The sequence below is a fragment of the Rhinolophus sinicus genome, chromosome 6, assembly GCF_057876585.1.
Source record: "Rhinolophus sinicus isolate RSI-liver-muscle chromosome 6, RSI-T2T, whole genome shotgun sequence".
NCBI lineage: Eukaryota > Metazoa > Chordata > Mammalia > Chiroptera > Rhinolophidae > Rhinolophus > Rhinolophus sinicus.
This window is the reverse complement of record NC_142506.1, coordinates 66,439,308-66,464,985: the sequence shown is the minus strand read 5'-3', so window position 1 is coordinate 66,464,985 and position 25,678 is coordinate 66,439,308. Positions and strand designations below refer to the sequence as shown.

The window sequence follows — 25,678 nt, the reverse complement described above, 5'->3', positions numbered from 1 at the left end:
AAAATATTAAAATTACATTTCTTGATGAAAAGTCGTAAGTTAAAAGGACAATTCAGTAAACAGAAATGTCAGTGATAACGTATCCTAAAAGACCAAATTATAATGCAATGGTCTTTTTTATGTTCTTTGGGTGTATGTCTTCTATTTTGCTTTCATTTTGTTCTTTGTTCTATTACGCTTGTTTTAAAGCTATAAATATCTACACTTTTGCTGTATCTCACAGATTTCAATGTGCACTGCAGTCATTGCCATTTTATTTAAACTATTGCTTTTTGGTAAATGATTGACAAAGCAGTTTTTCAGCTTTCCATATTTGTGAGCTGAATGAATAAGGTCTGTAGGTCTCTAATTTTATTATTTTTGCTTTCAATTTGGAGAGGGGTTTAAGGACTTTTTAACTGAAATTTGTTTGGAATTCCATTATCACGTGGAAATGATCCACCGTTTTAAGTTTATTGATTCTATTAAAATAGGACAACAAAGATTGTAAGACAAGGAGTATTACAAATGTTATAAAGAATTATTTTATAATCATAAAAATTAATTCACAAGCACAAAGCAGTTATATATGTATCTAAAATATTTCAAATAGGCAAAGCGAAGATGAACAGAACTAAAAAAATACATATCCAATTCCACAATTCTAGTTAATACTGATAGGCTTCGGATTCTAATAGGACAGCCAGACAAAATTTTAAAAAAGACATCGAAAATTTTAACACAAATGTGAAATTTTTTCAGTAGGACTGAAAACTAGAGTCTACATCTGCTTTCATATTAAAATGGAACCATCGAAAAGATGGAAAATGTGTGGTACAAAAACAGAAACATGAATAAATTTCAAAATGCTGAAATCTTACCCAGTACAAGCTCTGACAAGTGAATTACATTAGAATCAATAAGAATAAATTATGCAAACACAGGATATTCATCAATTGTGCACATTGAACATGTGTAGTTCTTTATATACTAATGATTCCACAATAAAAGTGGTAAAGGAAAATAAATATTTGGAAATTGAATAAAAGACTTCTATGTAAGTGACAGGGTAAAGGAGAAATCACATGGTGTAGCAGAAAATATGTCACACTGACTTAAAGTAAAATGGAAGTGAAATATTTTGAGACACAGCTAAGCACTTAGAAGAAAAAAAATGGAGTTTTACGTAAGATTTCTATTTTAAAAGTAGGATGGTTTAAACCCATGTTTTAATTTTCTACATTAAAAAGTGAGAAGAGAGTAAAATGAAAATCAAAATATTCAGAAGGAAGGAAACCATAAGTCCAGAGAGAGGAGAAAATTGAAAAAATTGAGAAAGCAAAATAGGAAAGAAAAACAGAAAATTAATAAAGCTTGCTGAAATAGTGAATGCTAATTAAGCTAAAAAATAGAAAAGAGAGGAAATGGAGAATATTAACAGTGCTTAAAATGGTTTTTTCAAAATATTCGTAAAATGTAAAAACAAAACAAAACCAAACAACACCCTATGAAGAATGATCGGGTACTTGAGAGAAACAAGTATCAACCTCAGTATGAAAGGAGTGACACCAGAGAAGATACTGCAGAGGCAAGAGGGAGAGTGAAGACTGTGACTATTAACCAATAGAAAACCAGCCAATTGATAAATTGGGTTAAATGGAGCTATTTCTTCAAAAATACAACTTCCTTACATTGACAGCAGAGAAAATTTGAATAGACCACCGCCTATTAAAGAAATTGAATTGTTCATCAAGAAAACCTTCCAAATAAACATCAAACTACCTATCAGATGCCTTCATAGGTGAATTCTGTCATAATACAATAACATTATGTGTAATGATATCACACATGTACTTTCAGACACAGTGGGGCAGAGAACACCTCTCAGTGGGTTTTTATGAGGCCATCATATCACTGATAGCAAAACCTGGCAGAGACATTGCAAGGAAAAGTAATTGTAGACTAATATCCTCCATGAATATAGAAGCAAAAATTCTTAAAAATATATCAGCAAAAACAGTACATAGAAATTGAGAAAGAATAACATATCACTACCAAGTATAGGAATGAGATTTATTCAGCAATAAAAATTTATATATGTAATTCACTGTATTAACAGAATTAAAAAACACATATTATCCTATGAATAAATGCATAAAGAGCATTTAAAAATATTCAGCAGCAGTTGATAATGAAAGTCCTTACTCAGCTAAGTGGGAAGAGAAGGAAATTCCTCTAATCTGATAAAGGGCATCTAGAAAAATCCTCAACTAACATTATACTTGTGGTAAGATGCTGAATACGCTATCCAGTGGTCAGGAAGAGGATAAAGATGTTTGTTTTCATCACTTCCTTTCAATAGTTCATTGAAGGGCCTCATGAGTGCCATAACACAAACAAACAAAATATCAAAAATAAAAAGGGACTGGCAGAAATAAAATACTGTATTCGCAATGACCCACTTGCTTAAGGAAAATTGTAACAGATCTACAAAATAGCACCTAAAATGAATGACATAATAGTACAGTTTCAGAGTATAAAATCATACACAAAAATCGAGTGGATGACTTTATACGTGCAGAAAAATTGGGAAAACATAATTATGAAAAATTGCATGTTAATATTAAAAATACAAAATATAAATACAATTTTAGAATAGTAAATTATCTACCCTTAAATTATTGTTGGGAAAATAGAAGCATAAATAAATAATTGAAGAGATAATGTTTATGGTTTGAAAACTCAATGTGGCTAATATGTCAATTCTTAATTTATATATCATTATACATGCCATTTCTTTTATTATATAAGCTGATATTGTATAGAAATTGATAAGCTTTCCCTGAAATTTCTATATTAAAGACAACAACAGAATGATTTTAAAAATCTTGAATAGGAGGAGCATAATTGGAGAAAATGTATCGGACTTCAAGACTTAGTATGAAGCTATAATTATGAAGGATACGTGGCAGGCATAAGGATAGATAAATGAATAAATGGACCAAATAGAGGGGCCAGAAATAAACCATCACTTCCATAGTCAATTGATTTTCATTTGACAGTCTTTCTCACCCACAGTAGTAGAATAATTGGATGTTCACATACAAAAAAGGACTTCATTCCCTATTTCACACCACACTTAATTAATAGAAGATAGACATATATCTAAATATTAATGCTAAACCTATAAAGCTTCAAGAAGAAAATGTAGACAAGCACTTGTACTTCACTGCCTGTAAATATTACTTGTTGCCTTTAAGACGATCTAAAGATGAGTGGAATTGTAGACAGTAGATTTGTTTTTGTATTTGTATGAAACTACTTTCTGTATATTGTAGGCCGGAGGAAATTGGTAAAAATGTTGAGGTGAGTGAGTCAAGGTGCTCTCCAGTTGGAGAAGAATGAACCCCATGCTATCGGAATTGGTGGTGACGTGACTCTGAGTTTTCAAGGTAGATATAGAGAAACAAATAGATAAATGGATGACTAGTTATGCACATACATAGATAGATACCTAGAGAGACAGATGGACAGGTAGATACTTACATAGATACTAGATACACACATAACAGCTATAGGCACAGGCACATTTGTAATATAAGAAATTGGAAGCAAATGGGATCCCAACAGTAAGAGGACACCTACTGCCCAGATATTAACTTACAGCCACCACATTTCTGGGTGGTTTGTTATATAGCTGACTAATGCATAGGACACAATTATTATTTAGAAACAGTCTTCTTGTTGCTTTCTAAATTACATTGCAGCTTGAAAATTACTTGTAGTAATAAACAGTTTAAAATATTTTAAAAGACACAACGAGACTCTTTTTACAAAGTAGGAAGAAATAAATTTTGAAAATGTTATAAACAGCTTACCTGTGCAGGTTACTTCGGGATCCCATTCTCCATTTTTGCAGATTGAGTGTCTGTGTTCTGATTTTCCTCTACATGTGTAAGTTACGATCATATTATGGGTATAGTCATCATTATCTGATAGGTTTGTCTCCCGTGAAATTGCCTTTGATAATTTACACTTCTTACGTTCATCTGTTTCTATAAATTGAAAATATTACCATGAAAAAAACTAATGATAATAATAAAACCATATAATACAAAAAATAGCTACAAAATCAATAGAACAATGAAATTAGAATGTATGCCTAGAAATTCCACCAACAAAGCTATCCCTGATCATGTTGCATGAGATGGGCTATTCTGTATGGACATAGTCCTATCTACAGTCATGAAATTTCATAGAAAATATCCATCATGAAGACATTTTTGAATTTAATAACTAATTGTATATTTTAAACATTTTCATTAAATTTATTGGGGGTGACACTGGTTAGTAAATTACATAGGTTTCAGGTGTACAATTCTGTAATACATCAGCTATATATTGTATTGTGTGTTCACCACCCAGAGTCAGTTCTCCTTCCGTTACCATATGTAACCCCCTTTAAGCCTCTTCTAACATCCCCCTCCCTCTGTAATCACTAAACTGTTGTCTGTGTCTGGTTTTTGTTTATTTGTTTTCTTGGTCTTTCCTTGCTTTCAGTTTTACATCCCACACATGAGTAAAAGAATATGATTGTCAACTTTCGTACTTTGGGGACTCAAGAGCATCAGAGCAGCACTTAATGGACGTTATACATACTGAAGAGTCATCACGTGACTAAATAGGTCCCTTTTGAAATCTGTGCCAATGACCACATCCATATGTTTCTCCACATTGTTTTTAATCCCAAATCGTAAAATGTTAAAATAAAAACAATTATCTGTGGAGAGACTATATGAGCTAGTATAATTATAGTCTTTCAGTAAAATTAATGTAAGTTGATAAGAAAGTTGATCTAAGATGTAGTGTGAATAAAATGTGAATATTAAAACAGATCCTTTGCATGATGACCAAAACACAGAATAAGAAACTAACTGAGTCATGATGTCTTTTATATACATATATAGTCTTAGGATCCTTGAGAAGTATTTTATATGGCTATCACCCTATAATCTCAATCCATTATAATGCAAATATAATAAATTTTTGCTGGCTCCACTATGAGTTACATAGACCTTGGAACTTTTTACAGAGCTACCATATTTCAAAAATTCAGTGCAGGTGGAAATACTTGTTGAATTTGACAAAACATCAGTGGAGGCTCTAGGTAATATTTGTTAATAATTTGTTAATGATCAGAGCTAAGTGAGGACGAACAGAACAAAGAAAATTCAAGTATTTAGACAAAGAACAGTAATGATTTTGTAGTACAACCTTTAAAAAAAAAAGTGGACTAATTCAAAACAGACCAGAGGCTTGAGAACTAGTCCTATTTTCAGGACTGGCCCAGAGCATTGAGGGAGACAAAAGCGAATATTCTTCAAGGGATGGTAACTGAAAGAAGACTTGTAGTCAAAAGGTGGAGTGGTGGTTATTGTCAGTACGTGCTGTGATGGAATGGTGTCTGAAAGGACTTCTTTGTTTGTTAGGAGAAAATAAACATCTTGAGAAGAGTGAAAAACTAGACTAGACGGAGGTACAAAATAAACATTGAGAGGAGAAAATTTTGTCCATCTTTGAGTACAAATTAGCTTTATACTTATAAACAATGTTAATATCAGGGACAGATTCATAAAATTCTGTTACTTTCTATTTTTTCCTCTGCAGACACATATTAAACTACAAACAACAGATGTTTGGATTCACTATAACTTATGACCTGCCATTTTAAAGAATATCTCCAGAATTTCAAAGATATGGTTGCAAATAGAGTTTTACAATAAAAATATTAAATGTTATTGAACATCAATCTGAGAAATGTATTCTCACCAATGCACCGAGGAGGCTGGGTCCATCTTCCCCTGATACACGTAACTGATCTTTCTCCAATCATTGTGAATGCTTCACGGCAATTGAACTCTACTGAATCTCCATGGTGATAGGGAGCCGCAGGGGATACCACATAGCCATGAGCAAGTTCAGGTACGTCTCCACAGGTGCTGTTCTCCTCTGTGAAAATTTCACAAACACAGGTTAACCTTTAAATTTGAATTTATGTGCTTATGTGATGATACACAGTGCTGACTCTAGTCTAAATATTAATGCTTGTATACATTACCAATACAGATGGGCAAGGTTGTCCATTCTCCATCAAGACATTGAACTTTGCGAGAACCTTTCATCAGAAATCTAGGTTTGCAAACATACTCCACCACTTCACCATGTTCATATTCTTCTTTAGGTGTGTTTTTAGCTTCCCCATTGGGGAGCTCAGGGCGTAGACCACACGATTTTACTTGCTCTACGGTAGAAATATCGTGTAATTGATGGTTACATTTTCTATTTTACAACCTAAAATTCATTAAAACGAAGAGATTTTTTTTCTTTAATTTATTTTTCATTATATAACACAGCATTCTTACTAAAGGAAAAAGGATGGTATTTACCTATTTTGTTTCCCAGTTCCGTTACTTATACCAAACTAGCTTATTGGAAGCGTATGTTAGTTCTAAAACCATGTTGAAAATTCTAGATATTCTAAAAATATATGCAAACCAATTAATAAATATCATTGCATAACTTACAGCAATATTCATATTTCATGAAAACACTTCATCAAAACTTTTTTGAAAAAATACCATCATTTGAAGCAAGCATTTGATAAACTAATTTTAACTTTGACTAAGCCATTCATGTGGCCAAATTGACTATAAGTTGTTTGAATACTGTTTATGCATATGCAGAGAAAATTGCAGTGGAGCCCATGCTGATTAAAATGTCCAATATTAATGGTGGAATGGTAGGCAAAAAAGATTTTATGAAAGCAGTCTGTCCACTGTCAGACACAATCTCTGTATCTTCGGATATTTTCAATACATGTTTCAAAAAACAATGGAAGATTAATTTCTTAAGTTAGGCAATCAGAGTTCTCTACTAGCCAACACTTGTTCTCCTCAGGTATGTCTCTGGCTCAATGCCCTAGATTATAGACACTCTGGAAGCCAACAGGAAACTAACAGAGAACAACAATGTGATAACCGATATTCTAATTCTTGTTTCAGCAACTGTCAGGTAAACATTTACCTTTACATGTTGGAGGATCAGGGGACCATCCAAAGTGGTAGCACTGAGATGAATCTGGTCCAACAATTTGAAGTCTGTTTCTGCAGGAGAATTTCATCACGTCTCCCACTCTATATGTGTCTTTCCTTGGCTGAGCAATTACGTATTTTTCTATATCGGGAACTGTGCATTCTCTTTCTATAGATAAGGTCAGATAATTTAATGAGGATATATAATTAATCATCGCCAAAGTAAATCTTATTATGTCTTGGAAAAATAAGTTGCTGTGTATTGCATATAGAGGCATCGGATAAATCCTCTCCCTTGAAAAGCATTACCTAGGTTTTATACACCCTTTACATTCAGATCGGACGCATTGAAAAGCAATACATGTGTCCTGAAAATTTATCTGTAAAATTAACTTGCTTAAAGTGGATCTGATTTTATCCCTGACATTTATAAAATTTAATGCTGTATTTTTTTGTATTATCTAGGCATAAAGCTATTCTCTCACATTAAAAAACAAACAAACTAATGCTATAATTTTTAAATTGCATGATTAAATAAAAATTGGTATTTTGGTTTATAATTGGGGAACCAGAAGGTGCAAGGTAGGCATTTCTAATATATTTCTGTTAGGAGAACATTAAAAGTTTATTAATATTTTATAAGTTAATAAATCAAACTGAAAACAGGACGAAGAAACATTTTGAAGGTCACATAGCTAAGCATATTCTAGATATACTATTATTTATATAATATAGAACTATCCAGTCTTATATCTTATTATATATGTATTGGCTATTAATAAATTGTTAATTATTCATATTCAAAATAGAAAGGTGTAAATTTATTTCTTAAAATTTTTAAAAGCTGTGAAATTTATGACATTACTAAATATTACCAAAATAAATGCATTTTTGGGGGGTGGCCGGATGGCTTAGGTGGTTAGAGCGTGAGCTTTGGACAACAAGGTTGCTGGCAACTAAGATTGAAATGGCGACTGGACTTTGAGCTGGGCTGTGCCCTTCACCACTAGATTGAAGGACAATGACTTGACTTGGAGCTGATGGGTCCTGGGAAAATCCCTGTTCCCCAGTATTCCCCAATTAAAAAAATGGATTTTTCTTATTTGGAATCCTTCCATCTTGCTAAATAATATGTAAAATTAACACCTGGAATTTAAAAACTGGAATCATACCAAATTGAAAATTTATACTACCCTAAAGTCAAGCATAAACACACAATCATAAAAGTAGCTGTCAGGTAACTATTTTTTAAAGTAATGACACACACACAAAAAAAACCTCCGTAAATTTTGTTTTGTTTTATTTGAATATTGAGCTTTGAGCTTAGTAGAGGAGATCACACTTGAGTTAGAGTTACTGGGATTCCTCTCCTAAAATTCTATTCCAATATTCTATGAAGTTCTTTTAGTTGTGTGTGTCTTTGTTTATGTATTTTGTGCTCATTTGATGTAGTTTTCTATGACATCATATTGTGCAAAAATGCTTCCCTAACAACAACAACAACAAAATAATCTTCCCTGTTGGCTATTTCCAGCTATTATATTTATGCAGAGACGATGACTTAAAAAAGTGATTGAAGAGTATGAATGAGCATACCATGAATTAGACATATTTATCTCTTTCCAAGAGTCAAAATTTTAAATCCTAGCACTGATACTTGGAAATGTTGGCATGGCTTTTTGATTCTGAAGTGTACATTTATTTACGCTCACTGTAAAGACTGTTTGGTTTATGTAATTTGTGAGAAGAACCAGTCCCCTTTGGGACCCTGTCCCCAATGGAGAAGCCTTGCAGGACATTTAAGGTAAACTCAGATATCAGCCAATCAGTGTGCAATGATAGAGGGAAGACGTTTGAAAGGAATTCTAAGCTGTCATTTGTTTATTCAATACTTGGAAGCCTTACACCATGCTGGCATGTTTCTACCAATGTGTCACAAGGTCATAATTGCTATGAAATTTTCAATAGAAGTCATACTGGCCACATTGGCTTCTGTGTACCGCTGTCTCTGTCGTTCAGCTCCCTCCCCTTCATGTTTTCCTGCCCTGTCCAATGACATTGGAAAGACCCTGAGAATTATGCATTTTGTGTTCTTTCTTAAAGCAGTCGCCTCAAAACTGTAAAAGTTTCCAGCTTCATACTTATAACTCCAGAAAGAAATTCATGATCATCTTAAAAATTCCGCCTTCTATTTAGGATAAAATCCAAACTCCGTATAATCCATCTTTTGCCTATATTTTCAATGTTATCTTATATCTCTCTCCCCTATGTAGCTAGACTCCAGGTCTTATGGTCTTTAAACATTTTTAAATACATCAAGTTCTTTGCTCTCTTGCTGTTGCACAGACTCTATCGCTATCCTGACTGGTTTTCAACCTTTCTGCGCATGGATGCCTTCCTACATGAAATAGAGCCTTCAGTCTCCTCCTAGTTTGTAAATCCTTGGATTCTTTTGTGTCTTTGATCACAGTCATATACAAATATATTAGAAATATTTTTATCATTTGGTTCATTTCTTGGCTTAATTCACTGTTTATTTTTTCTTCATACAGGAATGACAGGTCTCAAAAGGCAGGCTTTTTTCACCATTTGTATTCGTCACCATTTTCTCGTAGCCTATTTCTAGGTGTTTGCTGACAGCCTGAATGAAGCACATTTAACTGGGCTCGAAGCAGTGCTAAGTGTGTCTGCGCCATCTTCATAATAAACTGTGTGTGTGTGTGTGTGTGTGTGTGTGTGTGTGTGTGACACTGTATGGGTGTGTGTGTGTGTAACAGTGTATGGGTGTTGGTGTGTGATGTGTGTGTATGTGTCCAAGCTCTTTATTTTAACCCTTATCAACTCATCTGAATGTTCCTTCCCTCCCTTCTGCCTTGCACCACTCAACCTCAGGGGCTCAGATTAGAAACTAGGAGCTTCTGCTTCAAAGCCTAGTCCTTCCCCAGGGGCTCTGGTTCCCTTTTCCTCCCCCCTTCCCAGGGAATACCTACCTCATATTCAGTCTCTGCCTGCTGCCCTCTCTACTATATCCTCTTTAGCACTCAGTGTGCTCTCATGTCTCCCATCATTTTAAATCCAAACCAAACCAAAACAAAACCAATCTATTCCCTGTAGTGGACAGTTTCATCTAGCAATATTCTGAAAGTTTCACCCTGACCCTCTGTATTCTTGAAAGACTTATGCCTACATGCTGTTTTAAGTTGCTCACTAATCCTTTTTCTTCAGCGGATTCTATGTAGGCTCTGCTCCATTTATTCCATCAAAAACTGTTTCTGTTACACTTATTGTCGGCTTCTATGCAGCCACATCCACCACATTTTCACAGTCCTCTAACCGGACATATCAACTGAATTAGAAGCATTTACCACAGTAACTAACTATGATAGTAATGTAAATAGATTACAATGCCCATGAGTTTACTGTATAGCAAGCACTGTGGCCAGAGCTCCATATGGAGAATTTAGGCTAATAAGCAAAACTTCCTTTGAAACGCTAAAACATCTGTAATACTGAAACACTGTACACATAAGCAAGAGTGAACGAAGCTTCAAATTGGCTTGGCGGTTGCCCTGAGACACACGCTTAGCCAATGGTGGAATGGAATTAGAAGCCGTCCGAGCTGACTCCATAGGATTCACTATTAACCCCCCTATTATATTTCCTTTTCCTTTAATCAATTTCTTCCCTTCTCATCTATGACAACATTCATTCCATTTGTTTTCTCTTGATTCTGAGTGTTCTTTCTTCTTCTGTCTGACCTCTAACTGCCGGAATGCTGTAGGGCTCAGTCCTGAGTTCCCTTCCTTTTTTTGCTCTGTATTCTTTCCCAACCTGATGTCGTCGTCTACAGGGTGAGAAGCTCACATGTATGTATCTCTGGCTACACCTATACATTCAACTCTGCCGTTTACCATCCAATGTTGATTGTCCACGACAGCTCAGCCACCATGTGCCCAAGTCAAAAGTTGACATGTTCCCCTCACAGCGCTCTTCACCTTCCCTCACCACCTTACAAAAAGGTATTTCCATTCACTTTCTTGCTTATCAAAACAATAGAAAAACAAACATGCGAGTCCCTTGATTATTACTCTGTCTTACACTCAACATCTAGGAACATCACCTATGTTTTCTACCACCAAAATGTATCCCAAATCTGTTCTTTGCTTTGCATCTCCTCAGCCATCACCCTATCCAAATCTCCACCTAAAATTCTCCCACCTGGTTAGTAGAACCAGCTCACCCCAATATTTCCCAAATAATGGTCTGTTTTCAAAGCTTTGCACATACTGTTCCCTTGTGTCAGATACTCTACATCCACTCAGTTTTCTACAGATGGAAGTTCTATTTCTAACCCTGGAAGACAGACAGCTGATTGGCAAACATAAATGACAGGCACATAATAGTCCACAAAACTTGTCAAACTAAAAAAGAAATAGCTCCTCAGGACCTGTAAAAATTAACACTCAGGTGGTAGGTGTAAAGCAGAAACTCAGGATCAAAACAGCTGAGGAAGTTGTAGGAAAGTATAATTTTGGGCACGAGTGCCCAGTTTTACATAATACAACACCTTGCATGAAGAATAACAAAAACAATTATACTTTTCTCAGAAATCTATGATGTATATGGACCATAGAAACCATTACATTAATGAAGTGGTAAAATAGATTATTATCTTTGGGCTTCAAAACACCACCTTCTCCCAGTTTAATTTAGAAGGAAACACCTTGATTTTGAAAACTGTTCCTTAAACATGACTTTACATAATTCAAATTTGTTAAAAAATGAACCATTTTAAATAAATTTTGTTAATTTTGGTAATCCTGAAATAACAATACCTGAAAACAGTACTTACCACGACATGTGGGTGTGTCAGACCAACCATTGTCACCACATACTATGGTACCACTGGTGTGTCCATTTCCATTTTTATATCCATCATGGCATACATAGTCCAACCTTTCCTTGACCTTAAACCACGTGCCATGTCCTGTGGCTCTGGCATTCTCAAATACGGGCACATCACAATATTCTAATGCATAATAGAATTGAGGATTTCATTTCTAATATTATTTAATGTACAGTCAAATTGAGTAAGGAAAAAAGCTTTATCAATTAATATGTGCTAATAAATTATGTATCATAAAAATAATCTAAGAATACCAGTGATAAATCATTGTTTTAACATAGCTACTCAAAATGAAAAAGTTTGTTTCTATAAAGCTATTTTCTTCACACTTAACATGGAAAATTTGTTTTAAGAAGATTTTTCTCAATTAAATGATACTCAGGTATTTATTCCATGCTAGCAATAAAACAGGGCATTAAGATGTGTCGCACTTTTTTCCCTATGAAGCAGAAGAGCATTTTGTGTGCCAGGATTATTAGCAGTTGTAACACATAGGCCAACAAATTTGATTCATTGAACAAAAAGATTAATTTTCAACAATAGGACTACATTTTTTAATATTTTCAAAATTCGACTTTAAACATACAAATTTTTAAAACTTACATGCTAACTTCCCTTTTCCAAATATTTTAATGGCTGTGTATTCTTTTATACTGTCAAGAGTGAATGTACTGAGAGTTCAATGTTTATAATTATTATAAGATAGTAAAATGCTAAAAGCTAGTCTAAATTTTCACTAACCCTATACTAGAGTGATGTTACTAAAGGTTTAGATAATTTACCTCACATTTTATAATGTGTTAATGTAGCCAGCTAGCAAAAGCTTTGAAAAAAGCAAAGCTGAAATATACTATAGACCAATTATAATAGATATTTTCTCTTCCCTAATAAGAGTTTACAATGGATAACTGATCACTATTTAGTACAAAGTTAGTTTGATATGGAGACATTTTTTCTCCTTTTTCACCTGGCTAATGCCCATTAGTAAGCAAAAAAATATTGAAAGGAAGAAATGAAATGCAAATTGTAAAAATGGATAAATCAAATATCCAACTAAAGTGAGTCAAAAATCTCACTGCACAGCTTTGGGTTCAATAAGGTGACCTGAGTAAACAGCTCTTAGAAAATCTCCATGAACTTCAGGGCCGTGGTACGGGGACCCTGCTCAACACAGAGCGATCTGTTCTGTCTGGAAGCGCTTCTCTGTCCCTCTAACGAGGAATCTGTGTAGGTTTTCTAAAGGAAGGAGTTTTCAGAAGAGCCCTAGGCTTTGGTATCTGACATATGAATTCCACAGGTGACATATTTCAGCATATAAATTACACAGGTGACAATATTCCAACAAGGTGCCCTGTGAACCCATAGCTTCCCTGGAAAACACAACTTTTATGTCTAGGAACAGACACTCAGACATAGAAGTCTGATCACCTAAAAACAGGTACAACAGGCAACACGTCTCAGCTAAAAACAAATGAGTTTACACCGGCAGCCACAAAAGGCTCCTAACTAGTTACTAAGTCACTGGATGCTGCACAGTGGAAAGAACTTAAACTGAAAGATGGACTGACTTTCCACCCTACTAGCAATTAATCTTAACAGGCAAAAAATTATCTATATTTTCTCAACATTCTGTATCTCTTCAAATGAAACCACCTCAGCCTACCCCGCCCCCAAACACACCCAAAAATAATTCAGATAAAGGAAACTTTTGTTCACTGGTCACCATGACAATGAACACTAACATCGTGAATGACTTACTAATGCATGTGGGCTGAGCCGACCATCCATTTTGCTGACATGTAATCGACCCAGTGGTGTGACCATCTGGTGTCACATATCCTTGTTTGCACTTATATTGTACTCGTTTATGTACAGGATATGTAGGATCAGATTCAGAAATAAATCCATTTGGAATTTCCAGGTCCGATTTTGAACATGTTTCTAAAAGGTAGGGAGCATAAGGAAAAGATAAGCATGTATTCAACCAACATTTTCATAAGGACTCAAACAACATAACCATATAGAAAATATGGAGTCATTTGTAAATGAAAACCTGGAAAAACGTAATCATCCAAGGTCTTGGGTCAGAGAAGATTGGCTATGAGTTTCCAAAGGTACTACAACAAGATACTTAATTAAAAATTATTTAGGAGCAAAGCAAGATTTAAAATACTCAGAATCCATTCCAAGAAATTACTAGAAACCTGTGTATCTAATGGACCTGGAACCCTCCAGCTACCCAGAGCTCTCCTAGCAATGGGTCCTTTCGTGCATTTTACTTTAAATATTCTGAGGCTAGAGCTTATGTGTTCCCATCACAAGGAAAGAAGTTAAGTATGTGAGCTGACGGATCTGGTAATTAGCGTGACCATGGTGATCATTTCACAATGTGTACATATATCAAATAGCAGCTGTACACCTTAAACGTGCGCAATTCCTATTGGTCATGATACCCCATTAAAGCGGAAATAAATCAAATTGCAGAAAATAAAAATATGAGCAGAACTGAAATAGAAACAAACACTAGAGAGAATGTACATAGTTAAGGTGGTTCATTGAAGAAATTTACCAAACTGATAAATACCAGGCGAGAGGAGTTGAGAAACAGTAAGTTCCCTCCATAAACAATGAGGAAACTGAATTAAATGTATGAAAATAACCTTGTGAGGCTTGTGGAAACACTCAGGGTCTAACGAAAATTCTGGAGGGATAGAGGCAAATGATATGAGCTCTACCCTCAAAGTGCCTTTATTTGGGCTTTTTTTCGAGACTACAACAACAGAGGAGAAAACCCTTGGCAAACCAGAGTATGCTGACTAAAGTACACAAAAGTCAGTGATCTCACAGAAGTGGACATCACTAGAAGTTGAACGTAGAGAACCAGAGGAAGAAATTATGGAATGTAACGTAGAGCTCAACAGATCTGCACAGAAATCACTAGAGTCTTTGGCTGAATATATTACACTACAGTGCAGGGCACAACCCCATGAGAATGGGTAACTGCCAGAGGAAACACCCCACAAATCAAAGATTTCCAGAGCACACACAACACTGGAAAACATTCCGATTTGATCAGAGTGGAACGACGTCTTTAAACACCAGTCCTTAGTAGAGAGACCAGAAGAGGCCTCACTCATCCGCATTCTGAATAAACTAGTCTTAGAGTAAAGGCTCCTAGACCAGCCATAGTCAAGTTTAGTTAAGAGCCTTGAAGGGGTCAAGAAGACCCATAACCCACTAAGCCTTCCAAAACGAAATGAAGGCCAGCAACCCGAACCCCCACGACGTGCGCCTAGGGGAGGGAACTCAGGTGGCGGCCCTGTCCCTCCTGCTTCTTCATGGCCTCCACTCTTGGACGCTTTTCCTGTGATGCTGTGCTGAAACTTCTCTGCTAGATCCCCAGGCTCCCACAGGGATGCTGTCATCCATGGTGACTGTCAACTTCGGTGCTCTTTGTGCCAGGACAATAGAAATTGTGACTGAGCCCCAGGCTGATGTCACGTTATTCCTACATGGACCCACTTTGCCATCATGATCTGTGTTTCTGACTAATGTCTCTCAATAGGCTCATTTGTTTTTCAACATTCGCATCCTGAGTTCAGTGTATCCACTCACACACTTGGAAGAATAAAAGCAAACAGGTGCACTGGTGGAAAAAGAAGCTGCCACGAACATTTTGCCACAGTTATTGTGGGTGAGTCTTAGAAAATCACAGACATTCTGGGATCTCAGACGAGTTTACTTACTGACACGGATGCATGTGGGAGGAGGGGACCAGCCATTCTCCGTACATGTCATTGAGGTCTGCTCATTGGGAAGGCTGTAGCCGGGACGGCAGTCAACTCTTACAGTATCACCCTGGAAATAATCTTTACGATATACTTCATAACTTGGGTCATATCCATTTACCACCTGCCTGAAGGTACATTTTCCTAAGAATTACAAAATGATGCATAAAAACTCATAAATTTGTTCAAGACGGTAAATTAAAAGTTATCTTTACCATATTTAAATTAGAATGCATAAGCATCCAAATATAACATAGCATAAGAAAAACTAAGCTACTACCAAATGTATCTTAAATAGAAAAATCAATACTCATATCGCTTATTTGTAGTTTTATAATTAAAATGTGTAAATGAAATAGATATTGTCATCAAGTCTCTATTTTTATCAAATGTTTTATTAATGAAGACTCCTCATAAAGGAGAACCTATAGTGGTCACTTGCTCATAGAACTCAGCCCTTGACATTGTTTTCATCACACAAGGCTTCCTTGTGTTCTCTTGTGTGGTTTTTCACTCACCACTCATAGAAATATTTACACACGCACTATTATAAAGAGGTGTACCTACTGCGACAGGGCACTGCTGGCGACCATCCTTCTCGTTTGCAAGTAATGTAATCCCAGGTTGATCCTGAGTGAGTCACAAAGTTGTCATTACAGAAATAATAATACCACTTTCCTACAGCTGCTGGGAAGTATGGTTTATATCTATTTTCATCATATAGGCCTCCATGTTTTATTTCAGGAAAAGCACAGGGTTGAACTGGCAATAAAAACAAACAAACAAACAAAAAACAGTATGAATAAAGTTTTGCCTTAATAAAAATCCAATGAGAGACAAATTGTTTCATTGATGAGTCATATTTTTTCATTAACATAATTACAGTGATTGCTTTAGATTTCTAGGACAAAAAAAGTTACAAAATTCAGATGATGTAATAAGATTTGTTTTGTAATCATCACACCTTACATATAAATATTGAATCAGTATGTTTTGCTCCTGAAACTAATACAATGTTATATGTCAATATTATCTAAATAAATAAATAAATAAATTATCCTTTCCCTCATATTGTTCTGCACGCGGAGGTTTGATTCATGGTGACAATAGCCGCCTCTTCAATGGTATCATACTTTCAAACTTCATGTGGACTTGGGTCCTGATACAACAATAAGGCCACTGACGTATAACTTGTGTCATTACATTTCTGATTCATGGAATATCCACTGTAAGTGTGGGCCACCTTTACAATGAACTGTGATGGATAAAGAAAAGGAATAGGACAGTTGGGACAGAAAACACTTGAAAGGGGCTAAAGAAACATCCCTGGAAATAAAATACCCCATTGAATTGAGTGGCATTTTGTGACAAGTGATGGCTTTAGAAAGTTCCAGTGTCTTCAGCATTCCTCCCTCCTAAAAGGGAGCCTAATTGCCCTCCACCTGCCTGTACTGGACTCAGTGACTCTCTTCTAGGCCACGTGTGGCTGAGGTGACAGTGTGTGGCCAGGTCACGAGAGGTGTGGAGGCTTCCTCCTCTCTCTCACATCACTGGCCCTTGGGAATCGAGACGCCAGTCAAGCATCCTATGGAGACCCGTGGGGTTAGGCCCTGAGGCTGCTGCCGAAAGCCCAGGAGGGAGTCGTCCTGGCAGCCGCCCTCCATGATGGCCACCAAGGCCACGTCCTGACTCAAGAGCCTGCCTTTGACCTTGGCAGCTAAGCCACTCCCAATCTCCAGATCCAGGGGAATCTGAGGTGATGGAGGCTTCTTGTTTCAAGTCAATAATATTTGAGGGAAAATTTGGTACACAGAAATAATTAACTAACATACTAGGTGGTAGATAATACTGGTCTTGCCAATGTTCTCATTCTGATGTAGAAATACGTCATTTAGAGAAATATATAATGATATATACAGGTACCTACTTAACATTAAATAGCAAAAAATTGAAAGTTTTTCACTTACAATCATATTTTTTACCTGCTTAGAATTGATTACTTTGAAAAGCAAAGAATGTCTCTAAATCCTGGCTTTACAAAAGGCAAAGATTTGGACTTATTAGGTCTCCATTTTTTTGGTTTCTGAGAAAGTAATTACAGAATTAAGAAGCAGGTGAATATACGAAAGGAACTAACAGGTGCATCTTGGATGGGGCTCCCAGCCTGTATTAGTGCATCTCGCCGTATTTCCTCGGGTTGCAGGATAAAAGCCGTTTTTACACTGGTATGTGATTACAGTTTCAAGTCTGTATTTGTTCCTTTGAGGACGGTAGTTACCGTTTGGAATATAGGGAGCGTCACATGTCATTTCTGAAAAAGGATATGTGGATAAGGCCATAATTATTTTCCATGAAAATAATCAAACACATGAAAATGAAGAAAGCGGATGTTATTTTTGTCCTTACCATGTGGCAAAATGGCATTAAATGAGCACAGCCTCATGTCCTTCCCCTACAGCACTATATCTCTCGACCACATTTGTCATCTGATGTATTTGTGTCCCCTGTGCTCTTGAATCCCCTTTCTCCAAACCATCATATATATCATGATATTCCACACGTGGCAATGATGTCATAATATCTCACTTCAACTGTTCTCCCCACTTCCCTCAAGTCCCTGGGCTTCTGAAGTTCTCGTAAGGACTGTTTACAAATACTCTGAGCGTCTTCCTTGACTCGCATAGGATAATGAGGTGGCAGGAGTATGTTTCCCTTTCAGGGAGGAAGTTTCAAAAGCCATTGTGTGAATTTTTATGTTCTCCTGCCCACAGTGGCAGGGGCAGTGGAACGACGTGGAAAGACCATATCTCTATCTTCTGAATCTTACGAAAGACAGAGGAGCAGAATTCCTTCTAATTCACACTAGAAGTGAAGATTAATAGGAAAGTAACTTTAGCTCACTAGGCTACTGAAATTTGGAAAGACATTTTTCTTACTGGAATAGGATAATCTAGTCCAGGGTATGACAAACTTTCTATGTTATGGACCAGATACAAGTTGTTTGCCACAAGTACTGAGGCTGCCTTCAAAGTGCAAAACTAGCCTTAAACAAACCATAAACAAATGGACATGGCTGTTCCAGTGGAACCTTGTTTACAGAAAGGGGACAGGCTGGATTCGCCCTGCAATCCACACTCCTGGACCTGGTCTGTACTAATTCACGAAGCTCCTTCTCTCAGTCCTTTTCATCAACTTTGTTATATTTCAACAATGGATCCATTTGCAATATTCTTTTTCTAATAAAATGCCACGCCTTCTAACTACCGTGGAAATGTAAGATCAGCATTTAAACTGGTGCCACGTTGCGTTTTGGATTCAAATCCTGTGCTGGATATTCAGCACTGCATGAAATCCATCCATACACCCTTATTTTATTTTCTAATCTATTTCCCCGAATAAGTGACCAATAGTCTCATCTTAGGCAAGTCACCTAACACAACTGCTCCTTCATCAATAGATCATTAATCCTTGTATTCACAGAAAACAATTGAGACTACCAGCTGAGAGTTCTCTAGATCTTTCCAACAGTTTTTTTAACGTTAGATGTATCTGTTTGAACTTAAGCCTTTCCCTTGGTTTGATGATAAGGTATTTTTTTTCGTACTCAAGCTGCTTCTCAAACCTTTTATTTTCCTGTAAACCATTGATGATTCCTTCCCTGTCTTATTTTGTCAACCACTCTCTCTTTAATGGGTGTGAAGCTTCTCCAATTTTAAACTCCTTTTCTCAGTGCTCAGCTAGTGTGCTACATTTGTTCTCCGCTTCACACCAAGGTCCTTAAAATGGCATTTTACAATTGCTATTGTCCACTTTCCGACCTCCCATTTATTTTTCGATCTTTCTGCTTTTTGGCCTCTGACATCTTCACTGTGCTGGTACTGCTGTGACAAAAGTCCCCAATGTCCTTCCGTTTCCCAATTGCCAAACTCTTTGGAATCCACACATTACAGTGGCTTGGATGGACGATGGGCCCCTTAGCTATTTGTAGAACTGAATAGATGAAAAACCCTCTGTGATACTTGACCCAGTTCATCACTGACTTCCTGAAGTACTCCAATGCCTTCCTTTCTTATGGTCTCCTACCTCTCCTTACCTCGGACTGAATGACACTGTGTTATTTTATTCATGTTAGTGGCAGCTGTTCCTCTTCCTCTACTCAATTTTGGGCCCCACCTACTCAGATCTCACCTCGGACCTCTTTCCTACTTACTCTCTGCCACCAACGCAATAGCTTCTGTCCGATCTTCACACATGCCAAGGTTATTCCTGCTGCGTGCACTTTTTATTCTTTGTTTCTAGAATGATTCTTCTCTACCTATTCCTATTGGTGCTTATCACCACTCCAGAAACATCCTTCCTGATAAAAAGCTACCACCATTATGTTAACTTCTTTTGTGAAATTCAAATCTATATATTCAACTGCAGTTTCACACTGGACAGGTCCATATGTATAATTCAAAGGGTATGCAACTTACTATACGTCAAACTAAATCATCATCCTTCCTTCAATATATGTGTGTCCTCCTGTGTGTAACATTTTAATTTCTGGCACAAGAACACCATGCAGATGTTGGAAATTTAGCACATATTTCTTCCTCCCCATCACTCCAATAGACTCAGAAGCCACAGCTATACAGTTATAATTAATGCTTATATATCTCCTCCTCTCCGTAGCATACCTCCACTGTGCACATGTAACTCTAGAGGTATTGTAGTCGTTTCTCTTCTATTTTCCTGTTTTTGTTTTATTAAATTTATTGGGGTGACAGTCATTAATAATATATATATATGTTTCAAGTTCTATAATATGTCATCTATATATTGCATTGTGTGTTCACCTTAATTGGTCTTAAATTTACACTCCATTCTGACAGAATAAGCTTTGATTATGTCTCTAGTGCTAACAGGATAATATACTTATATTAGCAATGATTACATTAAAACATAAGAGAATACATATGTGACCACCAGAACACAACTTTTATGTAAAATATGTCTTCAGTGTTTGATGTAATTGACAGTAACCACAAATGAACCTTAAATATGTTAATCTATTTTTCTCTCATTTCATTCTGCTTCATTTATATTTTCCTTTTTTTAAAAAAATTAAAGTTTATTGGGATTACAATGGTTAGTAAACTTACATAGATTTTAGGTGTACAATCCTATAATCCATTATCTATGTATCCCATTGTGTGTTCACCACCCAGAGTCAGTTCTTGAATTTTTAAGTTATGACATGTAACAGAAAATGAAAAAGAAATTCTGTAAAGAAAATGATTTGTAAATGTTAAATCTTTGGTTTTTTTTTTTTTTTTTTTTTTTTGTGTGTGTGTGTGTAAATGAGTCTAGTTTCAAGAGAAGTAAACACAGGAATTGTAGTAACACAGACAGGAAAACAGAGATTTTCCATTGTTAAAACAAATATGTGCTAAGCAAGTGTTTTAAGTAGGTAGCTCCTTGAACAAAAAAGGAAGTCATCAAATCAGAAAACTTCTATGAAGTAGTCACACTACCCTGAGTCCTCATTCCGAGTAAAATTCAATTCCGGAAGTCTTACTTTGAATTCATTGAAACTTGGAATAATGGATGGTTCATTATAATGTTTATCCTCAATACAGGCAAGGAGCCTGATAGAACAGAAATGGTTTGTAAGTTACACTTGGATGAATAAATTAACTAATCAATTAAGAGTGCTCTGAAGGTAAAACATATGGCAGAGGGGAACGACAGAGGACGTGTGGCCCCCACTTTCTCAGTATAGGAACCACAGAGGCCAGGAAGACAAACAGCTGAACCCCACACACCATCAGCCTAACACAGATCTACGTGGTTATCACTGTCTTGTGCTCATTCACCTCTTTCTAAAATATTTTCTTACTAATGCCTGAAAGATCATTTCATTGTGTAGAAGGATGTATTTCCAAGGAGTTGCTGCTGGGCTCAACAAAACTTTATTATTTTTTTTAAAGAATAAAATAACTCAAAAACTCACTCTAGTTGTCGTCAAGAGGATCACTAAAACAAGGTTCATACATGTCGTTATGAGTGATATGATTTAAAGTTCAGAGGGCTCTGCTTCCCCCTGCAGTATAGAAAAAATCTATAAGAGTCACCCTCTTAGAGGCGGTCAATTGATCCGACTTCATGTATGATAACATCGTCACTTTTTTCACTCACTGCAGTGCCCTTATCAAAAGCTAACTCACTCCTTTTCTTAAATGTTTGCAAAATCTCAACATGGTTTATTACCATCTTATCACTGCATCTTCTTGCTATTCTTCTACCATTTCTCAAACTCCTCAAATACCAACATTCGCTCTTGTAGGACATGATAGTTTAAAACCAACTAGGCTCAGTAGAACATACTATTCCAGATATAGTTTTTAGTGGACAGAGAAACAGTTGAGCTCTTTGGGTCTATATAACATCCTTTATGAAGCCTAAGAGAAGAGTTTTTATTGTTTTTGTTTTTTCAGTGCCTTCGTCACTGTTGATTCCTATTAGGCCCATGGTTAATACAATCTCAAATTTCTGCCACTTAATTCCATTGCCAGTGGAGGGTTTCTGTCGGGGATTATTATAATTTACTTTCTATAGCTAAATGCTGGGCAGTCTAGTTGTTTGAGAAGCGTACATACGTGGGTTTCAGAAAGCTCGTTATAGGCCTGGCTGGCTGTGCTCTCTACTTTCTTCTGACCATACCATAGACCAACTAATTCATACACTACTGAACTTTCCTGGGCCCATCTGTGTCTCTCTTCAGAGTAAGAGAACCAATTGATCTCAAGGTGGGTCTTGCACACATAAAAATTTAAAATGCGCACTGTATTCATAATAATTGATTCCTATGAACATTAATATTCCACTCTGAGAAAAATGAACTGCTTAACTATAAGGAGGATAAGAATGAAAACAATGGATGAAATATACAGCAAAAAGAGACAGACAAGAAACATAACATTACCTTTACACGAAGGAGTTGGCGACCACCCAAATTTAGTGCATATGGTGTCTGCTCTTTCACTGTAACCAAAACCCCTGTGACATTTATATTGAAGTCGGTCATTTTCTTTGTAAGTGTTCTTAGGATTCATGGGCACTCCGTGCGAAATTTCTGGTACTTTGCAGGAAATTGCTAAATATAAGGGATTCAATTCCAAAATGTTTGTTATTTATTAAAGGATTGTGTCCAAGACATAGTTATATAAAGATGCAAATTTTTTTCCATTAGGTAAAGTAGGCAACCAAACCAAAGTTCTGTTTTGACTTGAATACTTGGTGAATAATTTACCTGTTGCTCTTAGCATTCAGTTCTGAAGAAAGTGAAAATGCTGATTAAAATTATGTTGTAAATATTATTTGGTGTGATAAATTAGTCCTCTTGAAATAAATAGTGGTCAGTAATATTCATCAACTGTGTATGTAAAATTGAATACAGACATAAGCTTATTATGATAAGTAATTTCACTGAGCAACGTGTAAGAAACGCATATTTTCTAATTATTGATAATAAAGTAATTATTAACAGAATACTTTGTCCGCTAAATTAATTTATCTCTTTGTCATTACAATTCTCAAAAGTAACTGACCCTCTGCGTTTGTGGTTTCACCATCCATCCAAGTTTTCTATTAAGAAAAAACTGGCCGTCATCTTTTTATTTTTAATTAAAGTTTATTCAACTGACAATTGTTAATAAAGTTACATAGGTTTCAGGTGTCATCTTTGACACCATACCTCTCAAACATATTCCCTGGGATTACAGCAACAAAAACTAATTTCCAAGGTCCTATTTTCCCACTTTCCCAATCTGTTTTCCTCTTTGTAATTTAATGACCTATTTTTCCTTGTCACTACATTGCTCCACTGAAAATCCTTCACTGATTTCCCAATTCAGTCTGAATAAAAGGGTATCATACTTTCAAAATTCATTTGGACTTGGGCCCTGATGTAACACTAAGGTCACTGACCTACAACTGGTGTCATTACATTTTTTGATTCATGGAATATCCAGATTAAGTGTGGGTTACCTTTACAATGAACTGTGATGGATAAAGAGAGGAATATGATTGTCAGGATAGAGAACACTTGAAAGGGGCTAAAGAAACATCCCTGGGAATAAAATACCCCATTGAATTGAGTGGCATTTTGTGACAAGTGATGGCTTTAGAAAGTTCCAGTGTCTTCAGCACTCCTCCCTCCTAACAGGGAGCCTAATTGCCTCCCTCCCTCCCCCACAGACCTGTACTGGACTCACTGACTCTCTTCTAGGCCACGTGTGGCTGAGGTGACAGTGTGTGACCAGGTCACGAGAGGTGTGGAGGCTTCCTCGTCACTCTCACATCACTGGCCTTGGAAATCGAGCCGCTAGTCAAGCATCCTATGGGGACCTGTGGGTTTAGGCCCTGAGGCTGCTGCCGAAAGCCCAGGAGGGAGCTGTCCTGGCAGCCGCCCTCCATGATGGCCGCCGAGGCCACGTCCTGACTCAAGAGCCTGCCTCTGACCTTGGCAGCTAAGCCACTCCCAGACTCCAGACCCAGGGGATTCTGAGGTGATGGATGCACAAGTCGTTCTTATGGGGGAGCTAGGGTGTGGGGGAGCTTTCAATGGGGCTCTCTAGAACTTTCTTGTGGTGTTACTCTTGTTAGCGAAGGAAACAGCTCCAATGAAATAATATGCAAAACCTCACATGCAACAAATTATGAAATTAATCATGTACAGTGAATCATATTTTACTCAGATCTGGTGTTTAATGAGATGCTATAAAGTTCATGAGCGTGTTCAGTTAGGAGAACTGGAAAATGAGAGGACTGGATTATAAACTAAAATGACAGACAGAAAATCATAATGAAGAATTCGTAAATTTAATCACAGAAGTGATTTTTTTTTAAAACTTCCAAAGTTTCAACATTTGTCCATGATCTCAGAAGACAAATTAAAATGTATTGGGACTACACTGGAAATTAAGAATATATTCCATTTTTATTAACAGCAATATGTCTGTTCCATATAGTGAATTTTGTTAAATATTAATAATGGATAGTGACATTAATGACTTTTAAGAGCTTTATATATTAAAACATAGTAAACTGAATATATTTAAAATGTATGATCTGATGAGTTTTGATATAAGATCCTATAAAATCATCACCATAGGTAAGATCATGTAGAATGCCGTTGCTCTCCAAAGTTTCCTGTGCTACAAATAAGAATCCCCCAAACACTCAAGCTTTTCTGTGACACATTTTCATGTCAAGTGTTCATGAGCCTATTCACATGTCTCCCTAGTCAATAGGACTGGCTGTTGACACTGTGGAACTCAGAAGACAGGAAATAATTGATTTTGTTTTCCCCTTAGGTGAATAGGTGATAATTATCCCACATCTAATAATACAGATTATTTGTACCAGTTGATTCATTCAAAAAATAAAGACAAATGGAATAGATAAGTTACACTTAAGAAGGAACTTGAATATAGAGTAGTTTCCACTCACCTTGTGCGTGAGCCCAGGACACCCCCAGGGTGAGGATGACACTGATCAGCAGCAGCATGTCTGCTCTTCCCAATTGTCCCAGGACAAGTGCCCGTCGTGCTGAGTGGGGCTTAAGTCCGCTGCACAGCAGGTATCAAGTGTGAATCTGGATTTAAGGGCTCTACCAGGAAGCTGCTTTATTGAGGTCACTTTGTAAACATCAAAGTTCAAAGAGTTCTATAAAAGCCCTCAGTCCCCATTAATGATCAACTACTAATGTGATGGCCAAGATGTCTACTGTAAGTTCTCATCCAACCACTAAAAAACAGAAGAATAGTAAACAATGAATGTATGAAATAAATGCTACAGGCATGACACTAATGTAAACAAATGCAGGTAAGGACCCTGAAGAACAGATGGGACAAATAGAAGCAGTTGGC

At 36.4% G+C, this 25,678-nt stretch overlaps 1 protein-coding gene across 9 annotated transcripts in view; it reads right to left on the bottom strand.

Annotated features, from left to right (window-relative positions):
* The window catches only part of LOC141567937 (complement factor H-like), a 46,037-nt gene extending 20,619 nt beyond the window's left edge, over positions 1-25,418 (bottom strand). For 3 of the 9 annotated variants that reach the window (XM_088799165.1, XM_088799163.1, XM_088799164.1), the window contains exons 1-11: positions 25,260-25,418; positions 22,732-22,902; positions 17,902-18,075; positions 16,332-16,526; positions 15,723-15,908; positions 13,735-13,917; positions 11,923-12,099; positions 7,063-7,239; positions 6,098-6,280; positions 5,809-5,988; positions 3,858-4,034 (exon numbers count right to left, since the gene is read on the bottom strand). In XM_088799165.1, the coding sequence (XP_088655291.1) occupies positions 3,858-4,034; positions 5,809-5,988; positions 6,098-6,280; positions 7,063-7,239; positions 11,923-12,099; positions 13,735-13,917; positions 15,723-15,908; positions 16,332-16,526; positions 17,902-18,075; positions 22,732-22,902; positions 25,260-25,317 (1,861 nt within the window). In that variant the 5' untranslated portion in view covers positions 25,318-25,418. The remainder of the gene's footprint in view (positions 1-3,857; positions 4,035-5,808; positions 5,989-6,097; positions 6,281-7,062; positions 7,240-11,922; positions 12,100-13,734; positions 13,918-15,722; positions 15,909-16,331; positions 16,527-17,901; positions 18,076-22,731; positions 22,903-25,259) is intronic. The other 6 variants (XM_088799169.1, XM_088799168.1, XM_088799167.1 and 3 more) reach the window with 6 other exon arrangements.
* Positions 25,419-25,678: the final 260 nt, after the last annotated feature.